Source organism: Antechinus flavipes, chromosome 1 (assembly GCF_016432865.1).
Source record: "Antechinus flavipes isolate AdamAnt ecotype Samford, QLD, Australia chromosome 1, AdamAnt_v2, whole genome shotgun sequence".
NCBI classification, from domain to species: domain Eukaryota; kingdom Metazoa; phylum Chordata; class Mammalia; order Dasyuromorphia; family Dasyuridae; genus Antechinus; species Antechinus flavipes.
Window position 1 is genome coordinate 120,104,470 of NC_067398.1, and position 12,261 is coordinate 120,116,730.

At 32.3% G+C, this 12,261-nt stretch overlaps 1 protein-coding gene across 1 annotated transcript in view; it reads right to left on the minus strand.

Moving 5' to 3' along the window:
• RANBP3L (RAN binding protein 3 like) overlaps positions 1-12,261 on the minus strand; it is a 59,768-nt gene that overhangs the window by 725 nt on the left and 46,782 nt on the right. The window contains exons 14-15 of the mRNA XM_051989937.1: positions 11,106-11,248; positions 3,106-3,295 (exon numbers count right to left, since the gene is read on the minus strand). Coding sequence (XP_051845897.1) covers positions 3,106-3,295; positions 11,106-11,248 — 333 coding nt within the window. The remainder of the gene's footprint in view (positions 1-3,105; positions 3,296-11,105; positions 11,249-12,261) is intronic.

Sequence of the window (12,261 nt, forward strand, 5' to 3'; positions counted from 1 at the left end):
TAACATAACATTTAACACAATTAAAATTGAATCTAAAGAATGTTGTGGTGAGGAAAGGAAAAAATATAATCTCCATACTTACAGGTAATAAAGATGATTCTCATCTCAGAAAAAGCATCTCAAAAATAAGACTGAACCAAATTTCTTGAAAACAGGTGACAGAATTTATTTATTTTTCTAAGTGTGTGTGGGAGGGATGGGGGGGGGTAATTGGGGTTAAGTGAGTTGCCAAGGGTCACACAGTTAGTAAATGATAAGAGTTTAGTGTCTGAGGCCAGATATGAATTCAGGTCCTCCTGACTTCAGGACTGCTGAATCATTTAGTTGCCCCTATTTATTTTTTGGTTGGGAGGAGCACAACCTGTGATTTTATCATTATGGGGAACTGTATAAAGAAACAGGTCAGTAATTCTTTGATAAGCTTTAGTTTTAGAAAACTGTTCAAAGCACTGAGATATTAAATGACTTATCCAGGGTCACATAATTATGTGTCAGAGACTAAAATTGAAATTGAACCTAAGGGTCTTTCCACTCTCATACATCTCTAGTTTACTATGCTTCTGACAAGTAGCAGATTTTTTAAAAAGTGGATATAAAAATAGATTAATGTTAATAATCTTAATTCTATACAAAGATACACCTCAATTGTGGTAGCCATGTGGTGTAATGAATAGCATGCCAGACCTGGAATAAGGAATAGTCCTCTTCCTAAATTTAATCTGGTGTCAGACACATGCTAACTGTGTGACGTGAGCAAATTTGCTTCAGGGGAAAGAAATTGTAAAGCACTTCAGTATCTTTGCCAAGAGAATTCCAACCTCATGTTTGCAAAGAGTTGAACATGACTGAAAATGACAGCAACAACAACATAGTAAAAGAAAATCTGAGAAAAGAACTATAAATGACTATCTGTATAAGGGATGTCCCAAAAGTCTTGGTGCAATAAAGTTTACTAAAGAACACTTAGTAAAATACCTAATGTTGGCCATTAAAATTCTTTCACTAGTTCATAAAATGTTCACTTTCCCCTTTCACAAACCATAAGTTGAAAAAGTCACTGAAGGCACTAACAATTTTTTAGAGAAAAGAATTTTTAAAATATTGCCATTTGTTTCATTTATCTCAGGATTTTAGTTCTTTTTACACATTTTCTTTTACTATGTAGTCAGATTAATTATTGAGAGATATCTTTTTTATGGAACTAAGATTGATAATTTATTAACATTAACTCACTTTTACATCTACTTTGAAAAATTACATGCACGTATAGTTCATTACTTCTACAACTACTCATTACAGGATGGAACTTAATTGGAGCTGGGTTGGTTCTTTAAGCTATCAAAGCTCAAAACTGTAATAATATTTTGGGACACTGTATGATGCCTCTAGAAATGATATTGAACTAGGATGTTGTCAAAATGGTTGATGTTTACTGGATTATTTCTTTTCTCTTAATTTTTTATTTATAAAATTTTATCTAAATGTATTTTGAACTTTCCTAGCCTGCCCATTCCATAAAATAGATTACTACTCTTGATAGAAATTGAATTGTATGCAGTTGTAAAATTAATTGAACGAATGTTTATTGAACTGAAATGAATTGAATATAAATTTCATAAACATACAAACAATGATAATGAGAAACATCAGTCATTAGTTCTTTGGTTAAAACAAACAAATTACAAGTTTGAGTTTTCATACTTTTTTCTTTTGCCCCTTTAAAAATCTAGAGGTTTTTATAATATTACTGGAAGACATGGCACCCAAAAAGGATAATAAAGAGAAGATATAATTTCAACTTTACTTCTAAAAGTCATGCTCTCTGCACTCATGCCTTATGCTAAATTTTAAAATTTTGTATAGTTAAAATAAAATTCTGATTCAAAATGACAAAACTGAAACCTGAACACTTGTTAGTACATGTGGCAAGAGTGAGAGATGATAGGTAAACAGAGGGCTCTACTGGCACCCTTCTCATTTCAGAAGAAAGTGAATACATGTTTCAGCAGACTAAGTAGAGACTCTGTGGTACTTAGAGAAAATACAGGCAGGGATAAGTTTGCATTCTGAGTCTTTGGTGGAAACAACTGAATCACAGAAATCACAAGTCCATTTGAATATATGAGAAGATGATTACACAATCTCTAAATAGCAACAATGTTGGTTGTTATAACAAGTTGGATCTTCCTAAAATGTTACTGTTACATATGCTAGAAAATCTACTACAAAACTATTCCATAAAATGTTAATGAACTGTTCATTTCAACCTGCCTATTGTTCCTAAGCTCACACTCTTGAACTCAGCATTGTAGAAGCACTTGTGTTATTACACCTAAACATCTATTTGTTGTTTACTCATTTTTAATATTGCAATATGTCTCAGTCCCTAAATATAAACAGGGCATCTAGGTGGCGCCATGGTGCCCAAAGTGTTGGGCCAGGAGTGAGGAAGACTGCTCTTCCTGAATTCAAATCTAGCTTTAGACACTTACTAGCTGTATGATCCTGGATATGTCATTTAACTTTGTTTGCTTCAGTTTCCTCATCTATAAAATAGAAGGAAATGGCAAACCTCTCCAATAGTTTTGCCAAGAAAACTTCAAATGGGATCATGAAGAATCAGACATCACTAAAAAATGAATAAATAACAAGAAGAAATAAAGAGTGATTTTTGCATCTAACATCTATGTTTATATGCAATTAATCTCATAAACAAATTTATATTGAGTCTTTTTAAAGGAAACAAATAGGATGTTCATAAATACCAGCCAAACTTGAATAATGGCCCCATTCTCGTCTTCTCTACATCCTTCTCTGCCATATATATCCTACTCATCTGTCTTTGTCTTTCAATCTGTCTCTGTCTCCTCTTTCTTTGTCTTTCTCTGTCTCTTTCTCTCTAAAGCTCTATAGATACACACACATATGCAAAATAAAGTGGAAAAATCAAGAAATGTGAAGTTTTAAGTAAAAATTATCTGAAAACACTAACTATAATTTATAGTTTGTGTACCAATAATCTGTAGGTGAAGATATGATTAGTCTTTGGAAAAATCCTAGAAGAAACTGTTTTTTTAGGATATAGGGGGATGAAAATAAACTTACTTGACCGATCTGTGGTGATTTTAAGCATATCATCATCTTCATCACAACTATCACAGCTTAATAATTGGATGACTGTTTCTGACTCAGTTTCAATTTCATTTACATCTAATTCCTGCTTATAAAATGTTCTTAGTGCAACAAGACGATGATGTATTGCTGCATAAAGGCATCCAATATCTTTGGCACTTGCCTGCACACACAAAAAAAATTGTTAAGAATAGTCATAGATTAGTATTTTTGAACATAGATCACAGATTTCATCATCAAATTAGGTTCAATAATTTAAATATTCCAACCAGTTGATTGAAAAACAGGTTACTGGAAAGCAGATCATGAAGGCAAAGGATATAACAATGGTTCCTATGTTTTCATATGTCTATGGGTTCCTTTTAAAATAATTTTCAATTCTTATTAATATGATTATTTGGCTTATCTTCTTTGAAGAAAAAATAGTTATTTAGTATGTGGAATGAGAAGATAATACACTTCCCTCATTCAAATGTTGAAAACACATATTGAATTGAATTCCCTTCTATAATAAAGAGTTGTAAGAAGGTAATGGTACATGCACATACATAACATTAAGAAAACAAAATTGAATGATTTTTTAAAAATTTTATTTGAATTTAGAATTGGTTCTGTAGATGGCTACAGGAATTTTTGTGGAGTAAAAGGAACTTATGATTTGATCCCCATAAAGAAATTTAAATGTCACCCTTAAAGACCAACATAAAGATAAAAAGAATATTTTTAAAGGGGAAAGCAGACAAATTAATAAAAGCATTTTAAAATAAAATATTTGTTAAATCAATTTTAGGATATCTTTTTGGTGATTTATAGAGAGGAATTATGAGACTTTATATGTCCTAAATAGTGCCTAGAACATTTATAAATTGCAAGCAATGTTAGCTGATAACAAGGCCAGTTTGGGAGTTGAGATAGAGAAAAAATTTTCCAATGTCCCCACTCTTTTTAAAGGAGTCAAGATCTTCTATTCTTCAGGAATCAACTAAAATTTTTCTTTGACCATTCAAAAACATCACAGATTTCATCAGCAAATTAGGTTCAATAATTTAAATATTCCAACCAGTTGATTGGAAAACAGGTTACTGGAGAGCAGATCATGAAGGCAAAGGGTATAACAATGGTTCCTATGTTTTCAAAGGACTCTGGTTGGACACTTTGACATTCTCTCAAAACACTGCCTTTTTCAAGGACAAAATCTGATTACTGGGCATTCCCTCAGATTCCTGTATCCTTTCACCTCACAAGAACAATATAGGAACACTTTTTTGTGTTGCTTTTAAATTAGTATGATAATAACTATACATGGTATAATATTTTATAGTTTTCAAAGCATTTTCCTATTCATTATCATAGGGGAAATCTTTCCTCTATGGTGGGTTCAATGATCTGAAATTTGTATAAGTAGGTCACAATTTTTTAATATATTTACTATTAATAATCTATCAAAACATGTTAATATAATACCAAACAGGATCTGGTACAAAACAATGGTTGCTGCAGGCAGGTGGTTAAGTGCTATAATCCTATTCTTTCATGTTCATTAGCTACATTAGACAAAACTTTGTTTTTTCCCTAAAAATCTCAGACTACACTCTGGAATCAGAAGAGTATATGGCTATGTTCTAACTGATAAATACCTAGACATTATCTCATTTAATCATCATAACAAGCCTATAATACAGTCATGGTAGATATTTTGCTCATTTTGAAGATGAGGAAACTATCATATCATATACCAAATGACAGAAATAAAAGTAGAATCTGGATTTTTAAAAAAATCTAATTCAATTCTTTTGCCATAATTTAATTCTGTATTTTCTTTAATCTTTCTAAAGACCTTTGATTTCATCAGTAATAATAAATCTATCATTGATCTAAATCAGAACATATCTATGCCCTAGAAGACTATCAATTGAATTTAGTTATATAGATATCTAAGTTTCCTATTCTGTAGAATGAACCTGGATTAGATACTATGAATAAGGAATTGTCAAAATGATGACTCATTAATATACACATAAAATTATAATACAATTCAGAATGCAATAGGTCCTTTGCAGAAGTTAAAGCAAAAGGGAAAAGAGAATAGGGATAGATAAGTTCTAACTTGGAGAATCAGGGAAAGCCACTTGTTTTGTGGCATCTGATGAAGATCTTAAGAGGGCTTGAAAAGGCAGAATTATAGAAGAATTTCCTTCAGTCTATCTGCAAAAGAAAGGATAGTAAGAGATCAAGAAATGTCTAATGGTCCAGGATATGGGATAGAGTGTGCAAAGGTTAGTACAAAACAAGTCTGACAAGAGAGATTGGAGCCAGATCTTAAAAGGGCTTTTCATACCATTCTAAATTTTATTCTGTTGTTTGCTTGTAATTCTGTAGACAATGGAAAAGTGTTGAAAATCTTCGTGCAAGGCGGTGACATGCTCAGCCTTGAATATTGGGAAGATTACTTTGGCACTAACATGAAGGATGGATTGAAGAGGACAAAACTAATGAAAGAGAAACAAGTTAGGAGATTTCAAAATAGGGTAGGCAAAAGGTAATGGAAATGAAATATATTACCTTTGACCCAGCAATATCACTAATAGATCTGTATCTCAAAAAGATTAAAGAAAAAGGGAAAAGATTTAAACAAAAATGTTTATAGCAGCTCTTTTTGTGGCAGCAAAGAATTGGAAACTGAAAGAATGTCCATAAATTGGAGAATAGTTTACCAAATTGTGATATATGATTGTAATAGAATGCTATTGGGCTGTAAGAAATGAAGAGAAGGATGGTTTCAGAAAAATCTGGGAAGACATATGAATTAATGTAAAGTGAAGTGAGCAAAGCAGGAGAACATTATACACAATAATAGCAACTATGTAAGAATTATCAATTGTGAAAGATTTAGCTACTCTGATCAAAACAATGAATCAAGACAATTCAGAAGGACTTAAGACAAAAAATTATCTATCTTCAGAGACAAAAATGATGAATTTTCAGTACAGACTAAAGCATTTTTTAAACTTTTTTTTCTTGTATTTTGTTGTTCTCTGTGTTTTGTTTCGCAACATGGCTAATGTGAAAATATATGTATGATCAACATCAGATTGCTTGTTTTTTTATGGAGAGGAGAGGAATGCTTAAAGGCTAATTGACTGACACAAGATTTTAAATATAATTTACTGGAAAGATGGCAGTGCCATAAACAGAGAAAGAAAATAGAAGAGAAATATTTTGGAGGGAAGATGAGTCAGTAGTCAGTTTTGATTGTGTTGGATTTGAAATGCTATAGGATAACCATCTAGAAATGTCAGTTGCCACATTTCTAAATTCATAGTATCTCTCTTATATGTCCCCTTCTTTTCATTTATTTACCACTCTACTTCAAACCCTCATCACCGGTTGTTTATACTGTTGCAATTGCATTCCAGTTGATTTCTGTGCCTAAACTCTCTTCCCATTTTAAACCATTGTCAACATAACTCCCAAAATGATTTTCTGAGGCAAAGTGAAGATGGCAGATTAAAGACAGAAAGGAATGGTTGCTGAATATTGAGTGTGGAACAAGTTCTGAAAGTGTAGCTTTGTTGCTTTCAGCTCAGGGGCTGAAGTGATTCAGTTATAGCTTTTATCCCAGCATATAAGTCTGCAGTGGAATAACTAAGGCAGGTGTTTCCCAGACCAAAGGGAAGTCTGCAATTTAGTTGTTTTGAAACTGTAGAATCTCCAAATGGGCTATGACTGAGTTCAGTAATAGTCTCCTGAAACTCATCTACAAATAAGCCAACAAACTCAAATCTGGGTTATACTTGCCAAGCTCAGAAAATGAGGGCAGTGAACAGACCTCTCCCCAGAATACACCATTTTGGGAACACTGAAAATTTGCAGACCCCCAGACTGAGCTATGAAATCAGCAGGACATAAAAGGACATAAATTCATATTAGACATCCTCCTCAAAAAGTGAGAGAAGCTCAGTACTAATATGAAGTCCAAGATCAAGAAGTAAAGAGTTTCAACACACAAACACAGAAGATAATTACTTGTAAACATCTACAAGAAAAGCCTCAAAGAAAAATTCAAATTGAACACAAGTCCAAATAGGAACTTTTAAAAGCATATTTAAAAAGAGTTTAAAAGGAGCAAAAAAAAGTTTTTAAACCAAATGAAAATTATAGAGGAAAAGGGGAAAGAAATGAGAGTTATGAAAGAAAGATATGAAAAGGGAATCAATAGCTTGGTAAAAAGCAGTACAAAACCTTAAGAAAATTAACTCCTTGAAAATTAGAATTGGCCAAGTAGAAGCTAATGACTCCATGAGACATCGAGAAATAATAAAACAAAATCAATGACTGAAAAAATGGAATAAAATGTGAAATATCTCAGAAAAATAATAACACCTGACATGGAAAACAGTAAATTTAAGAATTGTCACATTATCTAAAAATATGAACAAAAAAGAGCCTGGATATTATATTTCAAGAATTCTTGAAAGAAAACTTCAAAGATATCTTAGAATTACAAAGTAAAGCAAAAATTGAAAGACTCCATTAATCACCTTCTCAAGAAACCTCAAAATGAAATCTCCCAGGACTATAATGGTCAAATTCCAGAACTCCCCGGTAAAGGGGAAAATACTGTAAGCAGCCAGAAGCAAAGAGCTCAAGTACTATGGAGCCATAGTAAGGATCATATAAGATTTAGCAGGTACCACTACAATGGAACAGAATATTCCAGAAGGGAAAGGATCTAGGATTACAATCAAGAATAACTTATCCACTGAAACCGAGTAGAAACCTACAGAGGAAAATATAGATCTTTACTGAAAAAGAGGACATTTTAGCATTCCTGGTGAAAAGACCACAGCTGAGTAAAAATTTGACATTCAAATACAGGACTTAAGAGAAGCATTAGGAAGTTTAAAATGAGTGATAAATCATAAGTAATGAATGAAGATTAACTGTTTACACTATTTTATGAGGAGATGATATATGTAACCTTTTAGAACTTTATCATTTTTTAAAATAGCTTTTTATTGGCAGAACATATGCACAGGTAATTTTTCAACATTGTCCCTTGCAATCACTTCTGTTCCAACTTTTCCCTTCCTCCCCTCCATCTCCTCCCCTAGATGGCAGGCAGTCTCATACATGTTAAACATATTAAAGTATATCTTAAATACAAAATATGTGTACATATTTATACAGTTCTCTTGTTGCACAAGAAAAAACAGATTTAGAAAGGTAAAAATAACCTGGAAAGAAAAACTAAAATGCAAGCAGTCCACATTCATTTCCCAGTAGAACTTTATCATTAATAATAAGTTGTAGAACTGTGAATAGAGCAAGAGTTCGTGACTAAAGAGATAGAGAAGTTCACAGAAAGTAAACTAGACAATTTTGATTATATAAAATTATAAAGTTCTTTTACAAATAAAACCAATGCAACCAAAATGAGAAGAAAAGCAGAAAACTTGGGCGAAGGCAGAGAGTAACCTTTGCAACAAGTTTTTCTTTTCTGATAAAGAACTCATTTCTAAGCTGAAGAATAACTGAGTCAAAATATTGTTGTTAGTCATTTTTCAGTTATGTTTGACTTTTCATGACCCCATTAGATTTTTTCTTAGCAAAGATGCTGAAGTAAAGATGAATCTCCCTGACTCCAGGCTCAGCACTTTATCCATTGAACCTTCTATCAGCCACAATGAGTCAAATATAACTTCCTCAAATTACATCTAAGAACATTTGTTGTCAGGGAAGTTGAATGACTTAGCCAAGGTCACATAGGCAGTAAATAGCAGAGCCAGGATCTGAAATCTAATCCTATGAATCTAAGTTTAGCATTTAAGGCTGATATAAGGAGAGACAGAGAGAAAATCTAGGAGAGTTATACAGTTTTAGAATTTACTATGTTTACCCACAGAGGCAGTGTGGTATACAGGGAATGAACACTGATTATGGAATCAAATCCAGTCATGTCACTTAACCTTGCTTGGCTTTTAAATTTCCTTATCTGTAATTTGAGGGTATGGAACTAGATCAAACTTTCTTAAACAGTGAGTCACAACACTTTATGGGTTGCATAACTATTTTATGCAATCCATAAATGCAGGGATTATGAAAAATTTGGCAACAGTAAAAAGGTATCAAAATTCTACCAATATTTAATTCTTCATGTAAAAATAAACAAGTACATTCATCACTCCATTTAGTATTAAATTTGATTTCATCTTTAATAAATGGTAAAAATATATGTACAACAAAGAATTGTTTTGAACTAAATTTCTTTTTTGATTTATTATCAGTAAATATTTGATTTGTATGCCTATTTTACATACCTATATATCTGGGATTGCATAAAATTTCTTGTACAAAAAGGGATCATGAGTGGAAAAAGTTTAAGACTCCCTGGACTAAATGACTTCTAATATTACTTTCAGTTCGAGTTCTATGATTCTCTGAGCAAAACCAGAATGTGAAAATCAAATTGACTCCTTCAATTAATATAAACATAGATGTAGATATAATGACTATAGGTGTAGATTTTGATATATCTATCACTATATGTATGTGTTATATAGATATGTTATAAAGTATAGCATCTGTGTACAGATATACTTTATATATATTATATGTACAATGAATAGAGTACTGGGCTTGAAATCAAGAAGACTTATCTTGCTAAGAAAATCCCAAATGGGATCATGAGGAGTCATACAGGACTGAAATAACTGAACAACAACAAACAATATTATATGCTCACACACAGAAGGATCTCTTATACACACATATGTAGAGAGATAGTTACCCATAATGTCTAGCACAATATTTTATAGTGATCATGTTTTAATGTCCAAAACTAAACTTGTCTTCTCTCTCCTCTTTAACCTGCTTTTCCATCTGACATCATGAATTTTCAGTGATACCATTTACTCAGTCTCCTCTATTCAATATCTTGGGGATATAACAGTGCAGCCTGCTTGCCTTCCTTAAATTTACATGTGTGTGTATTTAAGTAATTGAAAGTGGTTCAGTTGCTGGCTTCATTAGTCAAATAATTTGATAAAAATGTGGCAAGATCTAAATATTACATTTCCGATAGCTATCAATAACCCAGGAAAAGAGTACCAACAAATGATTGACAGCTGTAATATTAAAATAAAGTCTAGGTTAGCGTTTAGACATCACAGGTTTACTATTTAAAAGTATAAAGAATAGTCTGAAAACCTAGTAATAGCTTTAGGGATAGGGTTGGAGGAGAGACATCAGAACTATGATTTCCCTGATAGGAATAAGTTTGAGAAGATTCCTTCTATCAAAGCAGAATGGACACCTTATCTTGCATTTCAGATTCTTGGAGTAGATTAAAGACACTGAGTAAATTGTGATAATTTCAGTGTCACCCAATGACCAAAATCAAAACTTTGATTAGGGCTTCCTGACTCTGAAAGAAACTAATTTGTCCTTTTACTCTGGCCATTTTCTGACCTACTATTTACTGTTATTCTACCTTACAAAGTAGACCTGGAAGAAATAATGCTTGCATGGGCTAAGCTGCTTAATTCTGTAAGGTGAAACTTTTTTTCATCCTTGCCATTTTTCCATCCTCTTCTCCCTTCAACCTCTTGCTCTGAAAACTGTAACAAAATCAACACAATTATTGCCCCCTTGAAAGGGCATGCAATCTATTGCCCACCATTTTGGGGACTTTTTAGACCATAACTCCATTCCTTGACTTCACTTCCCCAAAATGGATGATCTCTCATTAGAGTGTCAGCTCTGTAAGTTATTTCATTCACTCATCTATTCTCTTTCCTATGGTAATGCTACATTGGTACTCCTCATATAGTTAATATAAAAAAAAAAAAGTCAAGTCACTTGCTCACTGCAATGGATGAGATTATATACCATTTACATTAAATCCATATTAAGACCATAAGATAATCATGTTTATTTAAAAAAAAAACAGAAGCAATCTCCAAACTTCTTACCTGAATTAAAAATATTTTGATGGAGCAATCATCTAAATCTGTGGCAGTGATGCGTAGATTTTTGTGGCTTGCTCTTTGTATCTCCATTTGTGCCCAGAGTTTGCTGTTGAGAATCAGCCTTAGATTGCCTTGATTTCGCATAACTAAAACAGGAATTTATATGTGTTAAGGGCTGCAGAACAAAAATTAATTCATCATTCTTACTAGGATTTGTTACCTTTTGAAGAATAGCAAATAGAAAAAAAAATTTCTTTTCAGATTTTTTATTTGGAATTGAAGCCTTTTTTCCCAAATTGGATTAGGATTGGATTCAATTTTATAATAAACTGAATAAACCTTTTTTTTAAAGAATTCAATGCCATGAATTTAATATAAAAATATATTAAGTAAGTACTGGGAAGGGAGGCACAAAATTCATAAAATCTTTAGCAATGACCAGTATCTGCAGGATCCTGTTTTACTCTGGGAGGAAGGACCTGCCAGTGCTTTTGTTTTTCTAAACCAGGGTAAAGGACAAAAATTCCCATCCTTAGAACTTTGGTTATACTGATTTGCCTGCTTGATTTCGATTCTACTTCCTCTCTTTCTCTTTGTACAAGGCTTCAGTCCTGAACCTAGACCATGCTTCTATACTTGAATCCCTGCAATTTTGTCTCTATCCTTTAAATACTATCTTTCTCAGACATATGCTCTAATTATGCTTTTTTCCATCTTTTCCTGAATGGCCCAGGCCTCTCAGTACAATAATCTTTCTAGGCCTTTGCTTCATTGCACCTTGCATAGACCTCTTAAAATTGAGCTTGACCCACCTACCTAATCCTAAACTTCATCTATGCTCTTCAGTTTGGTCTGATGTCAAGGAAAATGACCCAACTACTCTCTATAACTTTTTTATATATATTCTTTTATGTAAACTGACTCTTCAGCTATGATCTTTTCTTTTTTCTTTTTTTTGCAGTTTAAAATATTTTATTTATTTTATTCATAAAGATGTACATATATACACATGAAAATACTATGTGTATATGAAGGTTCTATATAATCTAAAAGAGTGAATTCTGATGTATTATAAACCTAATTTTCCAATGTATTTTTATTTGCATGATATTCTTCATGTTATCGGCTAATTTGGCTTCTAGTTCTGAACTCATTCAAA